Consider the following 26,162-nt stretch of genomic DNA (forward strand, 5'->3'; position numbering starts at 1 on the left):
GCCGCCCGGGCCGCCGCCGCCGCAGGAGCCGCCGCCGCCGCCGCCGCCGCCGAAGCCGCCGGGTCGGGCCCGGAGCCGCCGCGTCTAGCGCCGCCGCCGCCGCTGAAGCCGCTGCTGCCGCTGCTGCCGCCGCCGGAGCCGCTGCTGCTGCTGCTGCCGCCGCCGCCTCACACACATAGGGAAAGAGTCAACTCGCCGGCGGCGGGGGAGAAATGATAAAAGAGAGAGAGGAGGGCAGATCACCACCTAGAAGCACATCCTTCGTGCGCAGAGGGGGGAGAAAAAGACGGAGAGAAAGAATGAAAGGAGGGAAAAAAGGCAGCACGGCACCCGGAGAAAGGAGGCAACTCGGGGAGAGGAGGAGGAGGAGAAGAAAACACACACGCGCGCACGCACACACACACCGCGGAGAGAAAAGAACAGAGAATCAAAGTGATCAAATATGCTAAAAAGGGGGGCGCGGGAGGGAATGCGATTTATAGGCGCCGGGGCTGGCAGAAGTGGCTTCTCCGCGATCAGCTCACTGAGCTCTCTATATAGTGAACTTTGACACGACTGCTGCAACTTAGCGCACGTTGCCATGGTGACGGCGCGCCTTATAAGGCAGCAGCCGGGGTTGGCCTGGCCAGGCGCGCGCGCGCCGCCCCCTCGTCGTCATTGGCCGGAGCGCGGCGGCCCCGCCATGGCGGCCGCGGGCTCAGCCCGGTCCTAGCGCGAGCGTCGTCGCGGCCGCGGCGCGGGGAGCGCGGGGGGCCAAGGGGGGCGGGGAGGGGGCGGCCGCGCCGCCGCCACCGCCAGGCGGGGGATGGGCCCGGGCCGGCCCCGGGCACGCGGCCCCCGAGCTCTCCGCACCCCGCACCCCGCACCGGAGGTTTCCGCCCCACGGGGAGAGGAGCGCGGCGCGCACACACAACGCCTCTTAAAGGCTCCGCGAGAGGCTTTGGATGGAATCGAGGACTTCGCCTCCCGCAACTTGGCGATGCCACGAAATCCGTCGCTCGCGCACCACCCGGGACTCCAGGCGCATCTTTGTGCCCACAGTGCCAGAGAAAGAGAAAAGTTCCCCGGTTTCTTTGCAGAGGGGTAATGGGTGGCGGGGGGGGGGGGGGGCAGGAAGGTGCCGCGAACCGAGCTTGGAGGCATTTACCAAACGAAAGATTTGGTCAAATCCGGGTGCTGGTGGACCCTTCTCTTTATCAACTCTGATCACTTGCTTGGTTTTGAGGCTTATTTCTTTTTTCCCTTTTCGAGGAAAAAAAAGTCGTTTAGCGTCTATCTTTTCCTTGTGGGGTTAACATTTCACAGGTATGTGGCCTGACATTTTAATTGCTCAAATAAAGCTGCTCGGATGCTGAGAAGCCCAAGTAGACTTCATCTCATTGTCATGACGCAATTAAAATCAATTTTCCTCAACTTTATCCTCTCTCATTAGTTATAGCTAACTCACAAGCCAACGTCCTGCCACACACCCAATCGTGGAGAGAGGTGAATAGACCGTTCTGCCCGCTGATGGACAAGCGGAAGCAGCCTGCCAGCCTCCCCTGTGCATACCCTCTGTACACACATGTAAGCGCACATGTATCAGATGCACATTTGTCAATGTACACAGACAAAGACTTCAGCGACTGTGCTTCTAGGTCATGGACCAGTTGAGTACGAACTTCATTGTTCCTCAAGTTCCTTTTAAGCATCCATATAGTCACTAAAACACAACCAGAAATTCTGCTCCAAATTGGGAATAATACCAAGTACAACTCACAAAAACCACACACAAGCCAATCTCAAGAGATTCACTGCAATAAGAACAACTTCATAGCCTGTGCCATTCTGCTCAATGTGCTAAAATCATCAACATGGATGTGTCTCTGAATTCCAGGGTGTTTGGTTTTAAACATCAAACATCTAGAATTGCCCCCACAGAATACACTATATTTCAACGCAGTAACCTTTCGGTTTGATTATGAGAAGTTAGTGAATTGTGATTATTCAACATTTATGGAACAAAATTTTGACGCCATCATACACATTTTTGCACCGAGAAAAGCTGTAAACTGGTAAGCCAGCCAGGTTTATGAACAATTAAAATATTTGACATAACACACGCTAAGCTTCAGGAAACATGGACACATGAAGGGTAAATTAATGACCACAGGAAAGCATCCTTGATAGTTCAAAAAATTCGACGAGATGAAAGATTTTTAAAAAACCATAAACCACACATATAACTGACCTGTGCTGGCGTGCACTTTGCATTCAGTACCTTTACACACAGGCAGAATACAAGGTAGGTACTAAGTGAAGATGTAGACAGACAGGGGCTAGTTTTTAGGGAAGGAGGAACCCCCCCCCTTACACTTCATTCCTGAAAGCTTCTTAGCCCTCACCCCTTTTCCGCTGAAATCACGTATTTCACTGAAGCTGCAGGTGCTGGGATTATTTGAAAGTTGTAAAAAAAAAAAAAAAAAAAAAAAACCAAACCCACAACCCAACTATAGTGGACACTGAACTATCATAAACCTGGTGTGTAATGAGATTGCCACAGAGAGAAGGCAGGCTGAGAATTTCAGGTTGATTAGAGACACAATATAACTTTCTCTTAAAGAGGACAGAAGGATGGAAAAGAAATCATTTCAGAGAAGGTTGTTTTTTTTTTTTTTTTTCCCTTGCCTTTCAACCCCTATGATTCAAGGGATTGCCTAATGCTACAAATGTCAGTAGATTAGGGGCAAACTCAACAAAGATGTGGCGGGGCTGTGTTGAAATAGGAAATCGAATGGGCATACCCATCTCAATTTCATAAAAGATGGGAATAATTGATTGTAGGGAAATCTTAATCTCGCCTCTTGAGTGCAGACACTTCCATAGCAAGATCACCTTCTACAGACATGAAGTGGGAAATTTTTGAGGAGGAAAAGCCTCCACAGTACACTTAGAGATTTTTGGTATTTGAAGTGCGCTCTGATGGTCTCAGATTTAAAATGAAGAATTTCCCAATCTCTTACAGAACTGAAGCCTGCTAAAGCACACGACCACAGGGCTGCCATGAAAGTCAGAGGTGTTTCACTCTGCATTTTAGGATTCATTCAGTTATGGGATGCTATCACAAAAATCCAAATAAATAAATAAATAAATGACCCTATCAATTATAGTTAATTTTACTGCAGAGAAGAAGAGAAAGGACTGCAGACTGAGAAAAAAAAAAAAAAAAGAGGGGAAAATATTTTAAAATGTCTTTTTCAGAGATGCTCATTTCCCTTGAATAAACAGCTTTAAGACTAACAGATAAATATCAATATGTCGTTACTGTTAAAAAAAAAAAAATCCAGCCCAGTCTTTTATTGTAGATGTAAATTTATTTTAATGAGAGGAATGGCAAGCTTTAATTTAGCTGGAGAAAGTTGGAAAAACATTTGTTTTACTCTGGTGAAAAAAAAAAAAAGAAAAGAAAAGTAAACCCACCCAGGAATATGATTTTCTTGCAGAAAGTGGACTGATGGCTATAATTCTCCCCAAATTAAATCACAATATGAATACAGACCCCAGCAAATGGCGAGTTTAACTCTGAACTCAGTAGAAACCAGTTCTGTCCACCAGGATTCATTGAATTCCTCCTTTCCCTCAATCTAGTCCGTGTGTGTTTTTCTCTTCCACCACACTGGAGCTCCATGAATAGGGAAAGGGGCTTCCATTGTGTCCCTCTGAACTTCCAAGTCAATGCAATTTTTAACCACTGGCTTGTGGTACTTTGAAAATCACCAGGGGCTGTCAGAGTTGGGTCCTCTGAAAAATTTACAGTGCTAAATCAGAGCATATGCTGGGAGGGAAAAAATTGCTTAAGACTGGAGCAAGTACAGTATCTGTCTGCCCCCTAGTGTAAGAGTCCTCGCTGCCTAAAATTCAACTTTAAAAGAAAAGGAGCTCTTAAAGGGAAACGACTTTGAGCTCACGTAGGCATAGGAGAATGAAACTTCTGTACATTTTAATCTGAATAATTCTTCAGGATTTAAAATTAATTGGCTCTAGCTTGGTTGGACCGGACTCGGATCTCGCCACCTCTGCGTTTCCCGAGTCACTGGCGGAGAGGTGATGGTTTTTTTTTTTTTTTTTTTTCCTTGAACTGGGTTTATGTGCGTCCCCCTCACCCCCTCCTCTCTTTTTCTTTCTCTGTCTCTGTCGTCTCTCTCGCTGGCTTTTTAAAAATGAGGAACCGTTCCTTGAACGTTCTGGACAGAGCACAGAATTGCTTCTTAAGTCAGCCCGACGCGGTTGCAATAGACAGCAAAAAGGTAAACGTTTGCCTGAAATCCGCACGCCAGCTCCACCACCCCGCCCGATGGTGAGTACCCTTCTCGTCGCGATTCTCCTCTTAGCTTTAACCGAGCGCTCGCCTCCCCGAGCCGCGGCCGAGGGCGCCGGGCAGAGCTTTCCTCCCTCCCTGCCTGGCTGGCTGTCAGTTGCACAAGGTTGCAAAATGAAGCGCAGAGGCAAATCGAACAGTAAATTCTGATACTTAGTGCGAGCCTCGCAGCTCCTTTGCTAGAAAACCGAGTCGTCTGTTGCTTGGAAAAAAAAAAAAAAAAAAAAAAACACGCTTATAGGACTGGCTTTTAGTTTTGCTCTATCGAAGGAAATGAGTTTGAGGAGACAGGACGAGGAGATGGGGAGGCACCGCAGTCTTTACGCTTCGGTTTAATCATATTTTGGCAGCTTTGCAATTGTATTTTCCCCCTCTTCCCCCCTCCACCACCTCTCCTATCACACACATGTAATAAAATATGGCAATGCATTGAATTGACTGCCCCCCCAAACCTCTGAAACCACAGTCCTAGGCATTTCATACACGTTAGCAAACCGATATTTTGAAAAGCCCCAAGTCATCCCCAGCCCCACACAGCACAAGGAGAAAAGTGAGAAAGGAGAGAGAGAGAAAAAAAATACTGTAAGTAAACATACCAAAACCATATTTGCCTTGTTCAAGGTCCCAAACCGCTTGCATCTTCCTTCTAAACTGGAATAACTCTCCTTTAGTTTGGCGGGTGAAATAAACGCTTTGTTGGCCCCCTGAAAAGATGTGTCTTTGATAATTAAAGAGAATCTCCTCCTCGGTGTTTATCTAAGCGATTGTGCAAACTGATAAAAAGTAGGCACTAGCCTGCAGGGAAAAAGAGGAAAGGTGAAGGGAGAAATCTTCCACCTCAAGGAAGTGCTTCCCCATGTATTAGGCGTTCTCAGCCTTGGAAAACCCTGCACACTAACTTTAGAGAGACGAGGTTTCAGGGAGCTTTGTACATAGCTGCTGAGGAATGCAAGCCTCGCCTTTAAGAAAAAAACCCCCAAACCGTAGGTAGGAGATGTCTGGAGTGATCCTTGTCTCTCATCTCATTCCTTAGAAGGAAGAGTGCGTTGTTACACCTTGTTTGGGGCTGGAAAGACGAGACTTTAAAAACACCCGTCCAATTGAAAAAAATCTCCCAACTTAATGAGTTTAGTCGGAGGCTGGAGCAAACGGCTCAGCCTCAGCAGAAAACCGCCAACAACTATAGGCGATATTGCAAAGCAAGACGACCCGAGGCACAGCCAAATTCCACTGTTTGGGGTCGAGAGGGATGGAGGCTAATCCTAAAGCAAGTTGGAAAAAAACAGAGGTGGGAGAGGAGGGGGAAAAAGCAGCAGCCTAGCAGACTGGCAGACAGGCTCCCCTCACCCTGGATCAAAGATAGAACTTGAAACAGGAGGGCAACATTTTTCCTAGGAATCCGTTGGAATCCTCATTTTTCTACTTTTAACTCGTGTCCCCCCAAGTGATTTTTCCCTCTCCCCTGCAGATGCCCCCCTTTTCCAGTCCCCATTCTAGAACTTTCCTGAGGAGGAAACCTATTTCTTTTGGGGGGAGGGGTTCCCAATTTCAAGTCTTCAAATAATGAATGCTTAATTAACCCCCTCCCTTCACCCACCCTCCCAAATGAAAAAAGGAAGCAGGAATACAGTAACTAGACAAAATTGAGAATAAACTATGTTGCCTCTTGCAGTTTTAATACAGTTTTAACTAATGGATTTTTTTTGTTTTAAGAGAAGAATAATGGGGAAACACGGATCTTTTATTTTAGGAAACTGTTATGGTAAGATGTATGTCAGACTTGACAAATGGAACTAACGCTCTTCGGCTGCTTCTTGTCCTTGTCTTAAACAGGAATTAAGTTAAACACAGTGCTGAATGTTAATTACATGTTTACTGGCTAATGAAAATTACAAATGGTTTTGCCACCTCAAACAATGATGAAAACTCTGAAGACACTGTAATTATATACTTTGAGGGAAATAACTCAGAATATTGATCGTAAGAAGTGTAAATCTTTTTTTAACTATTCATTAATACCATAAATATGGGCTACAGAAGTTTTTCCTTGTGGTTTGTCTCATCAGTTATATTGAGTGGATGGATGGTGAGGCTTCTCTGGGGAGGTGGTGAACTCATTCTCTTATAGAAGGAGGCCACTTGTGTAACTGGGGTGGGGTGCCACCTCCCTTCCGCCCCCGCCCCCTTTAACCCCGGCAGGAGGTCGAGGGATAGTTCAACAGGGGGGCTGGGCTCAGGGCAGGTGAAGGTGATCACTGCCCAGCCTCTCCCCTCCCCTGCCCTCCTCTCTCCTCCCTCCTCCCTTCCCTGCCAGGTCTGATCGATGACCGCCTTCCCCAGCCTGGGCGCCTGTCGGATAACCTGGCATTTGGGTTCCTTATGGAGGACAACTCACCGCAACCCAGCGACGCTGCCCTGACAACTTAAGTTCCTTCCTTCAGAGGTGGCTAGGGCAGTTCATTGCAAGAGAAGAAGAAGAAGAAGAAGAAGACGAAGAAGACGACGAAGAAGAAGAAGAAGAAGAAGAAGAAGAAGAAGAAGAAGAAGAAGAAGAAGAAGAAGAAGAAGAAGAAGGAGAAAAAAAAAAAAGTTGAGGTGGAGGGGGTTATTGGGTAAGGTGGCTCAGGCGGCGGAACCAGAACCGGTTTCCCTGGGTTGGGAGTAGAGAGGTGTTTTTTGTTTTTTGGGGGTTTTTTGGTCTTGTTTTAACTTTGGCCTGAGTTGTAACTCTGCACTCTGCAGCGTGGCAGTCACTCCGATCTTGGGGGTCAAAGGTGAGGGCTGCACTAACCCTAAAAGGCTTGTCTGGCCTGGCCAGAAGGCCGAAGGGGCAGAGGGGTAGGGGTGTCGTCAGCCATACTCCCTGGCGCTTCGGAGGGGGTGTCTGTGAAACCCACACGCGGGGGGCACAGAAAACCGAGAGCCGGTCTTAAGTGCAATATTGAGGATTTTTAAAAAGTGCCCTAGGCTTGTGGGACTGGAGTCCTCTTTTTCCCTGAGAATTCCCAAGGCGCTGGTCTTTGTCTTAGAAGGAATGGAGTTTCTGAATGGTGTGAAAGGGACAGAGAGGGTCGCTTCAAATCGATTTTACTTGTCCTTTCTGTCTTTTCGGATCAACGCCCTTCAATGGGCACAGAGGTGCTCTTTCAACCAAAAACTTGTGCTACATTTTCTGCCTGTATTGGTGCTAAATACAATAAGCACTGGGCAGATTTTTTTTCTTTGCTCTCCAAAGCAAGAAAGCACCCTAATTAAATTGTTTTATATGGACAGTCAAGACGGACCAATTAAGTATGCATTAGTATAAAGATATAGTCTGCAGATAAGGCAGTTTAGAGAATCAGGAGTAGGACAAAGGAGAGGGCGCTAGCTTTGGGGAGGGGTGCGCGGACCCAGCAAGGTCGCTCACCTTCCTCCCTGGGCCCGAGGGAACTGCAGAGTCCCGGGCCCCAGGTGAGAGGAGAGCAGGCCCGCTAACAGGTGGGCAACAGTGTTGAAGTCTTTCAGGCCCCAGCCGCGCCCCCGGCTCCCCCCCCCCCCCCCCCCCCCCCCCCCGGCGGAAGAGCGGTGGAAACCCAGAGGCTTAGAAGCCCTTACATCTCCCTACTCGGACAATGTAGTCGTCCGAGGTGGCGGGTCCCGAAGGAGAGGCGAGTCCGGGTCGGGCCCACTGCCTGGGGTCCAGGTCCAGGGCGCGGCCTTGCAGTGAGTGTGCGCTCCCAGGGGAGGCTGGGAGGGCCGGGGGGACGTGGACATTGCCCCTGCGGAGCCCGCAGCCCTCTAGCACCCAAGGTCAGGGCAGGAGGCCCCCTTCCAACACATCCACGCCCAACGCTTTTTCGCTTCTACCGGGAGCTTCTCTGCGAGGAAAGTAAAGTTCCCACCCGACGCCCTCCGGCCCAAGGGGCGTCGAGGACCAGCCTCAGAAATAGGGGAATGACCGAGGGTCGGAGAAAAGGTAGCGAGAGTGGCTCCTTGTTCGGCGAATGGAGATGTGGGCCTCTCCACCCTCTCTCCGCCCTCTGAGGTGTGGGCGGGCAGAGTGCACCTCGCCCCGAAGGCGACGACCCCCAGAGCAGGGGCCTGGGCCTCCCCGCGTCGCGGTGCAGGGCTGTGATAGGTGGTCCCCGGGCCGCGGGGGCGCGAGCGCAGCGCGCTGCCGCAGGAAGGGCGCGCGGGGCGCACAGGGCGCCCTTGGCCGAGGGCGGAGGGGGGTGGGAAGGAGAAGAGGCGAGAGTTAGAGCCTGGGGAGGTGGCTGAATGTCAAAAGTAAAAAGGTTGAAAAGCCAATTTTCCCGGCGCGCCTTCGCCCCCTTTTGCCGGTTGCCGAGGCCGTAAATCAGCGGCGGGCGGCGAGGGCGGGAGGAGTCCTCTCGGCGGGCTCGGCGCGGCCCCGCCCGGACCGTGCGCACCTCCCGGTGGTCCCCGAATCGATCCGAAGCCTAGCTGAGGATGTCACCGCACTAAATATTTACTGATCACACACAAGTAGCCGGGGCTCGAACGATTTTCCTCTGTGAGGAGAGCGCAGAGAGAAGGGTAAATCATTTTATTAGTGTGGATAAAGCCCAGAGCACACTCCGGGCTGGAGTGTTTTAAGATGTGTCTTCAACGGGATGAAAAGAGTTAGGGAAATCGATACGGAGTGATTAGAAGCCCCCGGGGTGACGAAGGGGGCCCAGGCTTTCAGGGATTTGGCGAGGCTGAGAAGGGGGAGCAGCCCTCGAGGGGGGCGGCCGGACCACCGCCAGGGAGCTCCCGGGCGCAGGCCTCCGTGTCTCCCTACTCGACGGGAGACGCAAGGGCGCGGCCATCCGCAGGGAGTCCGCCGCGGCCCGCCTTGGCTTCTCCCGGCCGCCGCCCGGGAAGGGTTGCCCGGGCCGCCACGGGGCCAAGGGCTTGGGAGCCACGGGCTCCACGCTTAGGAGGGACAGTGGTCAGGTGGCCACCGGAGTGGAACGCAGGCCCGGCGCGGGGACGGTGGCAGGTCCCCCCACAGTGCGGTCTCTCCAGGCAGCCTCCTGGAGTAAAGGTGTGACCCAAACGGGTTGTATTTTTCCGCCCCAGCCGCGACCCGCAGCATCTCCGAACTTTCTCCTTGATTTCTCTCGGTCCCTTTTCTCCTTTGATGTTCCCAAAGAAGACGCAGCGGCCCAGCCCCGCTGGCTGCCTGTCCCTCCCACCCACCCAGTGTCTAGGGCGGCCGCCGGGTGGCGGAACCCGCTGCGGACCACAGGGCTAAGTGGATGCCAGGTTCGGGGCTCCTGGGCAGGTGCGAGGAAGTCTGAGGCCGACGAGGAAGGCAGGGGCAGGGTGACATACACCAGCGGAGCCCCCAGCGCGTCTCCGTGCTCTCCAGGGCGGGAAATTAGCTTTGGGGGGAATCAAGCCACGCTCCAGCGATGGAAATCGGTCTGTGGCCCCCAAGGCTGGGTGCAAGAGCCTCAAGTGGCAGAGCGGCTAAGGCTTCCAGGGCTCGCTGAAGTTAGCAAGGCTTTGCGGGGAGGGGTTGCTGGGGGGGAGAGGAGACCTTCTCCCCAAACTCAAGCAGCAAAGTCCTGGCGTGAAAATGGCTTTTCACTTCTAGAAGCGGGAGTCTCGCTGGCTCCTGTGAACAAACCTCGAGGTTCGACACAGCTGCAAATAATCAAGAGGACACTAATTTTGGGGGGAATAGGAGGGGCGGAAGGTGAGGAAAGGGGAGAATCTCTTTCGTTTCTTCTTCCTTTTCCAGCACCGGACCTTTTCTTAAAAATCTGCTCTTTCTGAAGAAGCTGATAGATTATTTGTTTGTTTGTTTATCCCTCCTCCTCCCTCCACCCCCCAGATTGCTCGATTTTCTTGGCAGCCTGAGGAATTCAGTTCAGTTTGCCCTACTTGGCCCCTCAATGCAACAGGAAATATAACTTCAGATCCAATTAACCGTTTTTTCAGAAGGGATTATTATTATTATTACTATTATTATTATTATTATTATGAATCCTAATGGATTGCAGCGATGTGTTCAGGTGTGAGGCGATTGGTGCCTCAAATTCCTCCCTTGATAATCCTCTAATTCCTGGGATAGCAGCTCTAGAGTATCGCTGACCTGAGGCTGTCACGAACCGGGTCTCCATTAGCCCTCCTTGGTCTTGGCCAGAGCGAAGGTTAACTACACTAATATACCAAAGGGGCTGTAGCAAAGAAGGAAGCAAGAAAGGGGAAGGAAGGGAAGAAGAGAGGAAGGTAGGAAGGCAGAGAGGAAGGACAGGGGGCGGGGCGGGGAAGGAAAATTCACTTTAGTTGCAGGGTTTTAGAGCTCCCTGCCCTTCACTGGTCTCCCCCACCCCCATCCTTCCTAGGAAAGCAGGTTTCCATTCAGGGAGACAACAGTCTCATCCATCAAGGAAGCTCCCTCCATGGAGGTGGACTTTAGGGAATAGGAAAACATAATGTAGTGAAATATTTTCTTCCATTTAACTGACCACCCAGCTCACTTTAAACAATATTTCTAACATGTCTACAACAGGAGATTATCGTGGGAGGGGGTTTCAAAACCCCCAAATCTACTACATATTTTACCTTCTTTCATTTAAGTAAAAGCTAATTTAGAATCTTACCAGTAGCCAATTTATAGCCATAAATCTGGATGAGATTAGGAAAATATTCATTCTGCTGGCTTTAAACCTGGTGGCATTTTAATGGGTAGTTATATAATAGTTATTTGCATGAAGGTGTATGCGCATGGGTGTGTATATATTCTTATGGTGTTAGAAGTTCTATGATGGATTAAAGGTTCATATACTCAAGCACTAGATAGAGGCTGTCACTCATGTGTACATGCAGGGGTCTGGCTTCAGAAAGCAGTGCAAAAAAGAGTCTTGAATGAGCTCCTTGGAATCACTATTGTTGAAATACAAGCTGAAGCAAGTTAGTAATGGTAAAGCTATTGTGCCTTGCAGAATCATAAAAAGACACTTCAAAGTAAAAATGTCAATTTTCAGTTTGGCAGCTTTGGCAGGGCATTTAAACAAAAGGTGAGCATCTTTTGCCTAATATATATTTAAAAAATTCAACAACATGATCCTCTATTTTACTCTTCAGTGAATTGAAGAATTAAAAGAGAGTAGGTTCTAGATACAGATAGGCTTGTTGCCCATGTAACCAAGTCTCATGTGGGCTATACATGCTTTTAATTTTACAGTGCAAGGCAATTCCCGATGAGAAAGTTCTAAAGACATCTAAAGCCATGTGGACATCAGCTCTTATTTAGAAGTGGACAGAGTGAGGAAAGATCATCTAATTCTATATTTTTCCCCTTTTTTTGCAAGAGCCTGGTAATGAAATCTTTAAAATGACAGTTCATTTTTGGTATGTCAAAAAAAAGCATTAATCAAATGATATCAAGTGCCAGTCACTTAAATGCGAAAGTATCAGTAAGGCAGGTATCCAGATAAATTAATATTGTTGATTAGCTGCATCAGTGTACTTAAATAAAATACGAACAGAACAACAAAGGGCGGTTATCTGATTTAATTTCCTTTAGCCACAAACTCAAGGTGCATTTTGCAAGGAGGAAAATAATTTAAGGATTAATTTTCATTCTACTGGTTTTTAGAAGGCTGAAAGAAAAGTTTCAACATAAAGCATATAATTAAAGAAGTAGATGAACAAAGACAGACACACTGCCATAATAGAAAAACATTATGTGTGAATTTAGAAAACATAATTAATTAATTAATTTACCAACTGCATTTCTCCTCCTCAAAGGCTGATTTCTTGAAATGTTGAAGGTACACATTAGAAATAAAGGACTTCTGTTCAAAATTAAGAGGAGGATGTTTATAACATGATATTCAGCTCCTTGAGCGTAGGAAGTTTCATCTTGAGAGTTTACAAAGTATAACATTTAAATAAAATGTACACTGGTCCTTTTATTTTGAATATAGGATAGAGAAAGGTACTTTTCCCATCTGTCCATTACAATTTATAATAAATTAATCAGCCTTATCGAAGAGATTACAAAGTGCTTGACTGAGGTAAATTGATTTAGATGATATCACTTAAAACAGTTTAAAGCAAAAGTGAAAACATAAAAGGAAGGGAATGTTGGCTTCAGTGAAAAATGTCACATTGGGTATTTCTTGACAGGACCACATCATATCATATGTCAGGGGGAAGTTAAAAAATTAGGCAACCCTATTTCTTTGCAGAATGTATGTTGATAGCTTATTTATTGACTCCACAAGTTATGATGCAGATTTTCATTTTGCATATACTTTTTTGCCATATTACCATACAATTAGAAGGAAGTTAGAGCATGGTCAGATGTAAGGGGCATGGGGGGTGTGGAGGGGTGGGGGCTAAACAGTAATTTTTTTCAGTCTCCAAGATTTAATGCTTATTTACTCATTTATTCTTTTCATATGATATTGGTTGATTTAATGGCTTTTAAAATCATACACTATTTTGCTAAAGCCTACATTGTTTCTAAATAGAAAACAAAATCAAAGGCATCAGATTTTTTTCAGAAAGTGCAGTTCAATGTTCAGTTATTGAAGAACTACTATTTAAATTTCCTAGTTTCTATTTAAAACAAACACACAAACATCTAAACCTCCTTCTTCTTTGCTAATAACTCTTAACATTGTTACTGGCATGGCTGTGGATGAATATTTTATATAAGAGCCTTTAACCCTCTTCCTATTTACCCTGGAAATGCATTTAATTTGTCTTTTGTGCTTACGTGCTTTAAAAAGCATTAGTCAATATGCAAGAATTATTCACCCTCTTTTAAAAACCAGTGAATAGAAATTCTGATCATAGAAAAGAGGTGTGATGTTTACTTTGAAGTTTCAGGAACATATAAAGTTTTCTTAATACACTGGAAGAAACTCTATCCTAGATAAATTTAAATAGGGCAGCTGTGGGGTATGGTTTATATTCGTGTCCTTCTGCCTTCTTGCCTTTGGCACTAAGGTATCTGGGTTTTTGTCTTCACACACTGTCTATTGTTAACGGAGTAGATTTTGAGATTAAAAAAAAGAATCTTCAAATTCTCTTGCTTTTATAGCTTAATGCATTATTAAAAATAGTATTCATTTCTGTGTTCAAGTTTATATGTCTAGGCAATAATGAGGAGGCGAGGTTCTGCAACCCCCCTGCCCCCCAAAAACAAAAATAAAAACATTACATAAATACACTAAAGAGAAAGAAAAAAACAACTTAGGATTCTGTGTGTTGAAAACACAGGCACACTGTTTTTACAATGGAGCTCTTAGTAAGGGTTTTTTTCATCTTAACTATCAACCAGGATGTGACACTTCAGTTTTATATATAATTTATGAATTTTGAACAAGGTTTAACAACATATCATCATCACAGGCTTTTTGAAGTGAAGGAAGATTAGAAAAATCAGCCTCCAAAATAAAAGACACAAATAAGAGACAGGGCATGGTGGCTTGCCTCCGTTTTTAAAGATGTTATGAAAGTTATACTTTACAAATTACAATAACATGCACTTTCATTGAGTGTAAAAAAAGATGATTATAGGAGAAAAAAAAAAAAGAAGAAAAAGATTCCCTCCCATTCCTCCCCACCAATAAACAACAATAACAAAACACAAAAACAAATCCCAATCCTAAACCCCACATAAGAATCCCCTTACCACTGTAGGGAAAGTTTCTGTGTAAGTGTGGGTCCTGCCAGAGCTCCTAGTTGGTCTACTTTTTAAATGCGGCAGGCTGCGGTTACACTAGTCAGCAACCTGGCAGCCTTGAGAAGGAGGCAAACTGTCGGAACTCCACTGCAGATGACCTACCACTTAGAAGCAAACTTTGAAAGCAACTGTTGAAAGTTAACCTCCCCTTTCCAAAGGAGGTTTTCAGAGGCTGGACAGTGAGAGCTGATATAATCAATTTTATTATTTTCTAAGTCATTCCTAACTTTTATGATCCTCCTTCCCCCCCCCCCCCCCCTTTACTATCTGTCTTTGTGCCTCCAGGGCCAGTGAAAGAGCAGGGCAGATTCTAGATTGCTTTCAGAGTTTGCCTTCTCTGATGATGGATTACCATGTCAATTTAAACGGCATAGGATTAATTTGTTTCAATGATTTCTCTTTAGGCTGAATGCCAGCCCTTTTTCTATCTCTCTCCCTGCTCTTCAGAACAACAACAACCCCCCCCCCCCCCCCAAAAAAAGCCTTCTTTCCCTATTCTAAATTAGGAGACAATAATAGAAATAGACAAGTTAGGTGTAATGCTGCAAACAGTTATAGGTCTGAGTGTTTTTATCTCTGCCTAAGAGGCTGAAACATACAGTCAGCCACATTAAAATGAAATTGGACTGAACATTTACTCAATAAATACTTGTCTCGTAGGTAATCCAGTGCCAAGTGCTTTTGACACATAAGGACTTAATTTGTCTTGGATAACAACTTATTAATATGGCACATTTAAACTTGCCACCTACAATAAGGTTATTGAGATCTATAAGAAACTTAAAGGATCATTGGGAAGAATAATTTGAGGAAGGGAGGGAGACTTTTTTGAGAATGCATATCTTTATCGTACACACACACACACTTATGAGTAACACATATATATTTCAGATCACATATGGACAAAAAGTTCAATGAAGTTAAGAATAATTCCATTCATTATGCAGGTGTATCTAACCTTTCTAAAGTAAGAATGTGTCAGGGAGTTTTCTCATTTGAAAAGTTTCTAAAGTGCACAAGAAAAATGCTGTTCAAATCCTATTTCTTTGCAAGACCAAACCCATTATGAGGTTGAAAATGGCACAAAAAAAAGCACTTAGGTGCAATCCAAAATCAAACACTCCCTCCACATTTTTTGCCGGGACTAAACTTGCAGCCAGATAGAGCATGTTGCCTGTAGAATAAAGGCAATTTAGGAGAAATAATCTATCCCTAAAGTGATTATTGCATTTCTTTCCCTAACGGGAGGTCCCCCAACAGATGCAAAGGAACAGGAGAGGGGGTTTATCCTATGGACTGAATCTGCTGAGTAAATGTGGCTATTTGAACGCGGGGCTGCATTTCCATCACCCTCTTTTCTTAATTGCCTCTCCTTTTCTCAGCATTCTCCTGCACTGAAATTAAACATCATAGATCAGGATAATAAATTGCATTCCGAATATGAACACAAATGGATTTTATAGCCTCCCCTTTTTGCTAAGCGCTCTCAAATGCACAGGCAGGCTTTCTTTGAGCAGGTTCTACTTTCTAAGGATATATGCAATCAGAGGCCAGTGACTGTCAGGACTGGGATCTATGCAATTTTAATTTGTAAAAAAGTTGTTGGTTGTTAACCTTGGAGGAGATTGCGCATCTCTAAGAAACCAAATCTTTGAGAGCTCTCCCTGGGAAATGATGTTACACATGAGCAGAAAATCCAGGCAAGAAAGGCTAATTGAATGAAGAGAGAGAATTAGGTTAAAAAATAGAGTACAATCTAGTATCACATTTTCAGTAGTGTAACTTGAAATGAAGGTGTCTTCAAGTCACCGGTGATGCCAGAGTGTTTAGATGTTGGCCACAGATGGGGACACCTATTGAAATGTGTCTGAAGAAGATTAATAGGGCTTGTCACTGGTGGGAAAGCACTGCTTTGCTGTAAATTTCTACCAGCACAAGATGAATTACCGATGAACGCTCACTTATCAACCCCATCACTATCGTTCGACACTAAATCAAATTGAGAAGTTATCTGCAATCAGAAAATTTCTTTTTAAAATAGACATACACCTTTAGGCCCCAAACCCTTTAATAATCCCACTCAGAAAACAATTCCCGAGCCCATGATGCTTCTTTAGCTTGAACAAAATTGTATCTCAGTAATGAATATATTTTTAAGTTCACATGCAACAGACAGCTAGCTAGTCAATAGCAAAGTTTGATAGTATTTTAACAGGGGTATAAAGGCTTCTTGGAAGCCCGCATTTAATATTTCATAAAAATGCATTTTCTTTGCCTTGAGATATTTCTCTTCCTTACTTGGAAGGCAAAGAGGAGAGTAGGTTTGCTGTTTTCCTGTTCTAAACCCGTCCCTGTGAGCTATTTGCTATCTAATCCTCTGGTAAGATAAAATTATGAGAGAACCACAAGTTTAGGTAGAGAACAGAATAGGATTAAGTGGATAGTGGTGATAATTGAGGAAATGAATTTATTCTTTTATGATTTAATGGTGTTTTATGTCTAAGGTGGCTTATTTGAGAAATAAAACAGTGGCATTATCTCTTTTATTATCTGTTAACCAACTCCAGGCATCCGGAGGGTTTCCAACCTAGGAAGAATAATGTTTTAATAGAACCATGAACCCATGAGGTTTTATCATGTTCTACCTGCTTAAAAATTATCTTGTGTGCATAACCCACTTGATTTTTACTGCAATTCTTTACAGGCAGATAGTTTGAATTCCCATTTTGCTGATGAGTAAACTGAGGCTCTGAGAGTTATCTGAGGCATGGAGCCAACAGGAGCTCAGCCAGAATTCATAACTACATTTCCTAGGTACCTTTCAGTGTCTCTTTACTGCTAGTCATTATGTACATGAAGAAGATGATGACGATGGTGGAACGAATAGCAGGTAACATTTGCTATAGACCACAACTATGGGAAACATATATGCCACTTCATTTAATCTCAATACGTTCATATAAATATATTCATTTTAATCTCTATCCAGTTCTCTGAGGTAGATACAGTTATTATTTCCATTATCCAAGCGGGAAAAAAAAACAAAAACCAAAAACCCAGAGTCTCACAGAGTTTAGGGACTCACCCGAAACTCGCATTGCTTCTACACTGGGGACAAGTTATTCAAGTCCAAGAAGCCTACATTCAAAGCCACTGCCCTCTCCTATGCTCCTGTTCCTAACTGTAAGGAGTCTTCAGTGGTATGGGGTGGTCACAAGAAATCCCACTTATTTTTGGAATCTAAAAATCCCTCAGACTCTGAGGCAGTTTGTCATAGCCGAATAGACCCTGGTTTGGAAACAAGGAGACCTGGGTTTAGGTTCTAGCTTTACCAGTTACTGTGTGACTTCAATGTCTTTGGTTTTTATGTCCCTCATCTCTAAAATGGGGTGATTGGAGTCAATGAAACTATAGGCATTGGTTTTGGGTGCTTTATTCTGTCATGGTGCCTAGGGGGAAAAAAACGAGGAACAGAAATGGCAGCCATGTTTGAAGAGGTGAGTGGGGATGAGGGACATGTAGGGCACTTTGAGAAGGTATGGCCCCCATCCCTCAGACTGGAGACACTTAACATAAGACAAGATCTGTGCTTTCTTCCTCTCTGCTTCCAGAGGACAGTGAATACTTAAGACAATGATCATTCTTTAGAAAACCATACAATTTAAAACTTACAAGAAAAACTGTCCCAGATAGAAGAAGAAAAACCCAAGGTCTGGAGCAGTTAGGGGACTTATGTAAGGTCACCCAGCTGACTGGTGACAGGGAGAAAGTGGGCTCCTTTTCTCTCAGCCCCCTAAACCAGGAATCCACTACCACTGCTCCCCCACCCCCCAAAAAAACCCATCTTCCCAATGCTATGTTCCTTATTCAATGAAAACCTACTTTAGATCATCTGGTCACATCTCCTTTATAACTCTTACTCTATTTTTTTGATATGATGGGTCATGTGGGTTATTATTGGTTGCACTATGATATCTTCCTGGATCTATCCCACAATAACTTTTCATAAAATCTATTAAGTTAACGAGCCAAATAGTCGAAACTGCAAGGAAGAATCAATCACACAATAATAAGAATATGGCGTAATCTCCATTAGGCCACTATAATATTCCAATCTGTATTTATTACAACCCTCCTTGGATGCTTACATAACCAAACCTGCTAGATTTATATTCTCTAATGGTTCCCCAATCGGAAAAACCTGTGTTTTTTATCTTCCCTCTCCTGTCCCCAATCACCCTTCCACATACATTTGCCTGTTTTGGGACCCCCTGTCTGGGTTTCATCAGAAGTTGCAAGACAAAATGTGCATTATTAAGAAATATAAATATTTTCAGAAGCAATCAAAGGGATGAAAGATTGATTCGGCATGTAAATTGGACCTAATTCGAAGCAGCTTTGTTCTAATGAGGGCTACCGGGGTAGAGTCAGAGCTGTTGTGACCACCAGTTAGAAATTCCGAAATCATTAGGGTAATCATCAGGATTTCTTTTGCTAGGTTTGCTGAAATATTTTTTGCAAGGTGTATGCTCTGTTCTCTGGGCTGTGCCACCTTCTTTGTTATCCTTAGGGACTCGTGGTTGTTATCTTTGAGAAATCATGACTAATTCCTTCTCTTTAGAGTTTAGATCAGTTGAGTACCTCCCTTTTTCACGACTGGGAAGTTGGCTTAGCATTTAACTTTCATAAGAACATTTTGGCCTGGAGGCATCTGTATTACAATTTCTTTCTTGGCTTAATAAAAGGTATCACATTATCTACCTGGTCAATCTCTATTGGCTTTCAAAATAGAGACATGGAAAAACCTAATAAGCCTCATTAGGATATCTGCTTTAAAAACAACAGGCTGCCTCATTTAGCATGTTGCTTTGAAATGTCCCAGCAGAGCTGGGTGGTCACTGCTTGAATACAGGTATTGCTAATTTGGGATCTTTGTCAGTCTGGTAGCTCTGGGAAAAAAAAAAAAGCGTAATGTGTAGGTGGAATTTTAATACACAGGGGATCAAACCCTGATTGTTGTATTTTGTTTTTGTTTTCCTTCTTTCTTTCCTTTAATCCCACTTTTTGTCCACATGGCCATGTGGGAGAGATGGCTTGATTTTCTTGATATGGTTCAGCCATCCACAGCTGGAATTCCAAAGAAGACTGAAAATGTCTTTAAAATCAACACAACTCAGGGAGCCTCAGAGAACAAGTTTTCCTTTGTTGTAGGGTATAGTATTATTTGCTGTAGGTTTTTTGATATACATTCTAAATTAGGCCTGCAAAGGCATGCTTCATCTTTAATTCATCACTCTCAGCTGAAAGAGATTAGCAATGTCTAGCACGCACCCCTCGTATGGTGCTGACCTCATCAAGTATGGCCTGAAATTAATTAGCCTCATTCATTCCAAATGGAAAAGGATAATGGAGCAGCATTTTAGAGATGACCATCACAAATTGTTTGCAGCATATTTAAAAGGCCCCTATTTTCAAACCATGTAGATTAAAATTCTTTCTAGGGCCAGAGTTATCAGGGACTCAGAGCAAAGCCTGGTCAGGTTTCGTGTATGTATGTTTGTGTGTGCGCATGCGTGTGCGAGTGTGTGTGCCTGCCGAGTTGTTTATAGTATGGCTGTTAGAGCCTGTGTATGGATGTGCCCGTGTTTAGCTGGGTTTGCTGCCCAGTATGACACCTGGAATACTTGACCAACAAAAATCCGATGTTTAATACTGTCTTAAAGGGTGCAGTAATAAAATACGTTAGTGGATCTTTTTTGTGTGTGTTTTAGCATAAAGTGGGCATACCAGCGCAAACTTTGCTATTTTCCCGTAAGATGCTATTCATCCTCTAATTTAGAAACAGAAAAGCCTCTTAAAGAAATGCTCAATTTTTCTGTTTTGAGTTATTTTTGAAACTTTCTATGACTCTTCCCAGTCTTTATTGTTTGATCATATTTCAAAACATGATTGAGGACTAACTTGGATTAGAGAATCACTTAAATTTACCATCTTTCTAAGATTAGCTGATTTTTTTTTCCCTTCTGGGGATTGACTAAGGGAGGCCAAATTTTTGAATATCAAAACTGCTTTCTTTTCCAGCCAAAAAAATCTTGACCGGGCTTCTTTGGGATTCTCAAAGATGTTGTAAAGTTTATTTTTATGAGCAGTCATTTGGGGACTACAGATTAGAAGAAGAAGAAGAAAAAAAACCCATGACATTTTCTGTTTTTAGGTTTTAATTTTTAAAATAACGTAAAATATGGTCAATTTATGAAAAGGTATTAGTAGTATTTGGGGGAATTTTATCTAGTGCTCATTTCTTAAGGAAAAAAATTCCAGAATAACTTTGTTTGGTTAAATTAAGAAGTAGATATTCAAAGTATTGTAACTAGAAAGCTTCCACTTAACTGTTAGAGTGAAAAATGCACTTTTAGGTTAATAATCTTTTTAGGGTGCATTGATATATTAATCTCTATATGCAAGTTATTTAAGATTATTTCATCTTATAATAAAAGAGAAGCTGGAAGCATGTTGCCCCTATCTCGGCAAATGTAGGATTTAGAAATTTCTCTAGGCTCACTTTTGCCTAATTTTCTCATCCCAGAAGGCCCCTTTATCTAATGGGCATATATCATTTATATGTACAAGATCATCAATCAAACTGTGGACCTATCATTTTGACATAAAAGATCTATCCTTAAATCTCCTCAAACCTCTAGCATATAATTTGAGGAAATTAGCTAGTTTAAAGTCTGGGTTTCTGACTTCTGGGGGATGAAATGCAAAAATGGAGAAAGCTTAAATTATACAAATTTGATTTTAAAGTCACAGTTTAACTGAGCCAGTGATAAAAGATGATGCAGTGCAGATCTTGAAATGTCGACAGAAATAGATAATTTTGTTAATTATCATCTGGTCAGTTTGGAATTTCATGGTTAATAAACACAGTATGAAAGAAGGAGGAATATTTGCCAAAATAGCTTTTTTCCTTAAAGCACGTTACCCAAAATATATTTTCCTCATAATTTTTTTATCATTAAGACAAAGGAATGCATATGTTGTGCAATATTGCTATTTGCTCAAATACCAAACAGCGTGTCTCAATTTTTATTTAAAAAAAATTTTTTTTATCAACTGAGGTGAATATGGCAGAAAAACCATAAATATAAGGATTAAGGCTGCATGAAATTTGAGTTCATTCGAATGATAAACCCAAAGTAAAACCCAGATGAACTTACCAAATTTCATTTGCTATCCACCTGAAACTATAAATCCTCTTCTGGCATTTGAGAGTAGAAAGGAGGTTCACTGAAAATTCAAACCAGGTTTTCCTAAACCTGACCCAGACTCACTAACTTTAGGTAAACTACAGTTGTGTTGTGGCTTCATAGCGAAACTTTCATCCCACTTTAGCTAATGATGAATAGAGGATGGGCAGGGGAAGAGAACCAGAAGATGTTTTTGCAATGGCTGTTTTGTCTTTTTCTTTTTTCCCCCACATTTCCTGTAAAGTTCAGAAGTAGGGAAGAACAGTATATGAAGCAAATTTTCAATGATGTATGTGGAAAGATGACCACTTAGGAGAGACAGAGGGGGAAATTGACCGTGAAATACACATAGGATTTTTTAAAAAGGAGAATCCCTGCAAAATACTGCTAACCAACATTTCTTGAGGGCTTACTGTAATCAGGCACTGTTTTAAGGACTTTACCTGGGGTGATTCAGCTTGGTTTACCATAATAGTACCAGACAAACACTATTATCTCTATTTTGCTGATAAGAAAGAGTAGGCACAGGAAAGTTACATAACTTGCACTGCCCAAGGTTACATGGCCCCGAAGGGGATGTGAACCCCAGAATGTCTGGTTCTGGAATATCGGCACTCCAGCACCATGCCATGCTGACCCTACAGAGGAAATGGAATTACCATGTTGTTGGGGAAAGAAACTGCTACAGACTATGGATGGGAGAGATATTTTCCTGTTTTTTAAACTACTAAGAACAGTAGTAAATTTAATGGGAAAAGCTCAAGTAGAGAAAGCTCAGTGTTGTCTAACCTCATCCCAGAAGTGGGAAGGGAATTGACATCGCAAATCTCCCATAGGTCTTTGCGGAGCTTCCACTTAGAATGTGACCTAAGTAGGATACCCTATGCTAAGGAGATAGAGATAAATGGAGTAGAATTTTTTTTTTTAAGATTTATTTATTTATTTTAAAGAGAGAGTGAGAGAGAGTGCATGGAGGGGGGGCAGGTAGGCAGAGGGAGAGGGAGAGAGCGAATCTTAAGCAGACTCTGTGCTGAGTGCGGAGCCTGACCTGGGGCTCCATCCCATGACCCTGAGATAGTGACCTGAGCCAAAACTAAGAGTCTGACACTTAACCAGCCGAGCCACCCAGGTGCCTCTGGAATGGAATTTAAAGGAAAAAAGTACAAGAATGACCCAGTGAGAGACTGGGGAGGAAAGATTAAAAAATAATAATAATAAAAACTAAAGAAGTAAAACTTGGAGAAACATTAGTTAATGTAGAACTCAACAGGATTCCAGAAATATTTAGAGGAGAAATGAAGACTTAAAAATGTCATGAAGGATATTGTAAATAGGTAAAAAGGAAATTCTAAGAGAAAAGCAAATTAAGGGAACTCAGATTTTTGTCAATGACTTGCCAGATCCATAATGAAAGCTATATTCTCTTGGAATCCTGAAGAGATTTCACAGGAAAGACAAATTTTCTTCCCTGCCTTGTGTAGGTTGACTTAAAGATAGGCTGAAAAAAATATGGTTTAAAAACTGCTTTACATAATATATAATGTATATATATATATTTATAATCTATAATCATAATAATGCGGAATGCCCCATAACCTTTATATTCATATTCTAATTTAATCCTCACGGTGAGAGTTGCAAGGTATCTATTACCGTCTGCACTTTATAGATATGGAAACTGAGGCTCAGGGAGGTTATGTTGCCTGTCCGGGGTCACGCAGCCTGTAGTCCCCCCGACTGTTCCCAATCCTGGACTAAGACCTCCCAGAACACCACACTCACTGGCTTCTCTTGCATAGCATCCCTAGGACTTTACCCAGAAAATGATGCCATAAAACAACTGGTTTTCGGCCAAATTCATCACGGTGCATTACCCTCAAGGAACGTACCAATAAGAATACATTATGCCAAGATGAGACATAGCCCAGCTTCTGAAATCTGGCTGGCATCCTCTAAGCGGTGGCCCTGTCTGCTCCACTCTTGGAGAAGCTGAGCCTGTTAGGTAAACACCCGGATGTCACCTCGGGTGTGGGAGCAAATGATAGATGAATGAACATCCGAAAACAGAGTGGATCTCCCCGAGCAGGCCCCAAGCCTCCTGTGTTTACCGGCCCCCAGATGAAATCACCTGGCTGTTTATAGGAGTCTTAGTGCTGATGAAAAGACAGTTACACTCCAAACTTTTCCCCGCCAAAGAAGAAAATTCCCAGGTCCTTTAAAAAGTATGTAAAGCGTCTGATCGGAAAAGTGGCAACAGCATTTGGGACCAATTACCCACATTAAGAGGCAACAATGCTCTGTTTACACTTTGTAGCCAAGAGCCCTTTGGCTCTGGCCCACAGGCAGGAGATTGTAAATTACACAAATTTCAGCCTAACTTGACTTCTCTTTTGACCTAGGTGCCTGAGTGTAGAGAAAAGCGGATAGAAAAGCCTGGTTGCTGTTTGCCCTAAAGCTTCATCAGATGGGGAACTGAATGTTTTCTTCCAGGTAAGACATTTAGTCTTACATTCCTGCAATGAAAGCAGTGGATCTTTTCTCTCTCAGGGAGGGGTCTGACTGTGTATGATTGGTCACGATAGGGTTTTTCAGTCTGCTACCCCTCCAAAATCATTTTTGCAAAAGAAGTTAAAAAATAAAGGCTCCTTGACATCTTTTGGTTAGTTAACCATAGCATTCCAGTTTAGCTCCATTTTCCAAAATACCATAGATTAATCAGTAGCAAATGGGAGATCATGAAGTTATGTCGCGAGAGCGGCGCTGCTGAGCATGGTCAGAGGTAGATGGTGGCCAGGATAGCCGTTGTGGGCAAAAAAAAAGCAGGCGCCATCTGGTCCAAAACTCAGAGGCTGGTAGGGATTTGAATCATTTGGGCTTGAGATTTAGGTTCCTCCCTTTACAAAGGAGGACCAGTCCCCACTTGGAGTAACCCTGGTAATTCCAGAAGTTTCTTCGAAAATTTTCGTCTTTCTTTTAACATAATCCTGATGTTAAGGGCTTGACCTTGCGGGTGAAAGGAACCACAAAGGTCAAACAGCAAGGAGGAGAAATGGGAGGCACAGGCCTGCCAAACACAGCGGTGTGGAAAAGACAAGCCCTTATTTTACTGATAGGTGTGATGCATATGTGTTCAGAGATGTATAATCCAACCATTCTAATACCACATTTAGACCATCCCATTGGAAATATCCACAGGCATTGATATTTTTAGGTTCTTTTTCAAGTTCTCTAGATTGGATAGTCATTTAGGAGAAAACATGATGGAGGTGGTGATTGTGGAGTAGTATGGGAATTTTGATGTTCAAAGCAGTTTCCTAACTCAAGAATCCGGTGTCCCCTTAATGGAGGCTGTCTTCTGAGACAACTCCTGTTTGATGCAATTTCCAGTCCCTCCCACGTCAACACATTTTTCTGATAAAAACTGATCAACAACCAACAGGGATTTTTCTGACCCTGGTTTATCTCAATAATTTATCATTTTCTGCAGTGTCAGAGCTTCCTGACATTTACAATTAACTCACAAATTAACTTAGAAATGATAGTAAGCTCTCAGCTAAATGACCTAGTGGCCACTGGGGACCAGACCAATTTTCTAGAATAAGGTTAGGACTAAGTTGCTCTGGAACAATGCTGAGGTTGGTTGTATAGAAATAGTGATTTAAGTGTGAGCAGGAATCGAGGTATAAAAGGGGAGATTTTATCTGCCCCTGATTCCATTAGTTATTCAGTCCCTGTGAGATATTTCTTCATCTGTAAAACAGGGGTAACTGGTTTTAAAAATGTTTCGGAATTCAAGGCTCCATAACGGAATCAAGAAGTCTTGAGTCTTTTCCTTAGAAGGAAGCTTGGAGAACACTGGTCCAGCTTCTCACTGAAGCCAGTGGTCTGGAGATAGGCAGATGGCCAGGCTGACATGGATTCAGCAATTTGTAAGAGTTGTACATTTAAGGCAGGTAGCATATATGTGTGAAGGTCTGGGTGAAGGCTTCCAGACAGGGCCAGCCCCCTAGAGAGATGGGAAGGGCGGGGCTCACTCTCCCCAAGGCTATCGCTGTTGGAGCTTTGTTTTTAGAAATTTTTGTTCCTTTCATGGGAGCAAAAATCTGTGTCTCTGGACCATCTTTCTATTGGGTTGGATTCTGTCCTCAGAAGCAGCACAACTCAACCTCATCCCTCTACCATACGACAGACTTTCAAACACTGGAAGATAACTTTTGCTCTCCTCACCCCCTCAAGGCCACCACTTTTGTTTTATTGGCAAAATTCTCCAGTTCCACATATGACCGGGACTCAGTGGTTTTGTTTTCTTTGGTTGGCCTTGGTGTGCCAGATTCTCTTAAGAAGTGTCCAGCAACAAATAAAATACTTAGAAGTCTCATGACCAGAGCTGTCCACCACGTCATGTGATAGGCTTTGAACAGAGTCCTGAGTCAGGGAGGAGTCAGATCCATGGAGTCAGATCTCAGCCATGGAGTCAGATCTCAGCCGTGTAGGGCTGTTCAGGGGATTTATTGCATTTTAAGATCGTCTTATGTTTATTGCCATTAAATTGCATTTTGATTTGGCTTTTTGGTAGCTTATAGAGTCTGTCTCTCTCATCTTTGGTTCCTTTACAAATTGACTAGCAGGTTTTTTACAAAGTTGTGTGTTGTTGTTTTGTTTTGTCTTTCTAAGTAAGCTTTACACCCAAGCCCAACGTGGGGCTTGAGCTCATGACCCCAAGATCAAGAGTCATGTGCTCTATCCACTGAGCCAGCCAGGTGCCCGTCTTTTACAAAGTTTTGCCCAATCATTGATCTGAATATTGCAGAAGCCAGGGTTTCTGGAGTTTCTAGGGTCTTTGATGTCACTAGTCATT

At 43.5% G+C, this 26,162-nt stretch overlaps 1 protein-coding gene and 1 long non-coding RNA gene across 3 annotated transcripts in view; one reads left to right on the forward strand and one right to left on the reverse strand.

Moving 5' to 3' along the window:
- Positions 1–5,593, reverse strand: part of NR2F2 (nuclear receptor subfamily 2 group F member 2) — a 14,608-nt gene extending 9,015 nt beyond the window's left edge. Inside the window, exon 1 of the mRNA XM_035024049.1 lies at positions 4,954–5,593. Within this exon, the coding sequence (XP_034879940.1) occupies positions 4,954–4,996 (43 nt within the window). The 5' untranslated portion in view covers positions 4,997–5,593. The remainder of the gene's footprint in view (positions 1–4,953) is intronic.
- LOC118023011 overlaps positions 3,624–26,162 on the forward strand; it is a 36,784-nt gene continuing 14,245 nt past the window's right edge. The window contains exons 1-2 of one of the 2 annotated variants that reach the window (XR_004682624.1): positions 3,624–4,083; positions 23,704–23,794. This is a non-coding gene — a long non-coding RNA (uncharacterized LOC118023011). Of the gene's footprint in view, positions 4,084–4,133; positions 4,337–23,703; positions 23,795–26,162 lie in introns of those variants that run through there. The other variant, XR_004682623.1, reaches the window with a different exon arrangement.

This window comes from Mirounga leonina, unplaced genomic scaffold (genome assembly GCF_011800145.1).
Source record: "Mirounga leonina isolate KUSES-001 unplaced genomic scaffold, KU_Mleo_1.0 Mir_178, whole genome shotgun sequence".
Classification (NCBI taxonomy): domain Eukaryota; kingdom Metazoa; phylum Chordata; class Mammalia; order Carnivora; family Phocidae; genus Mirounga; species Mirounga leonina.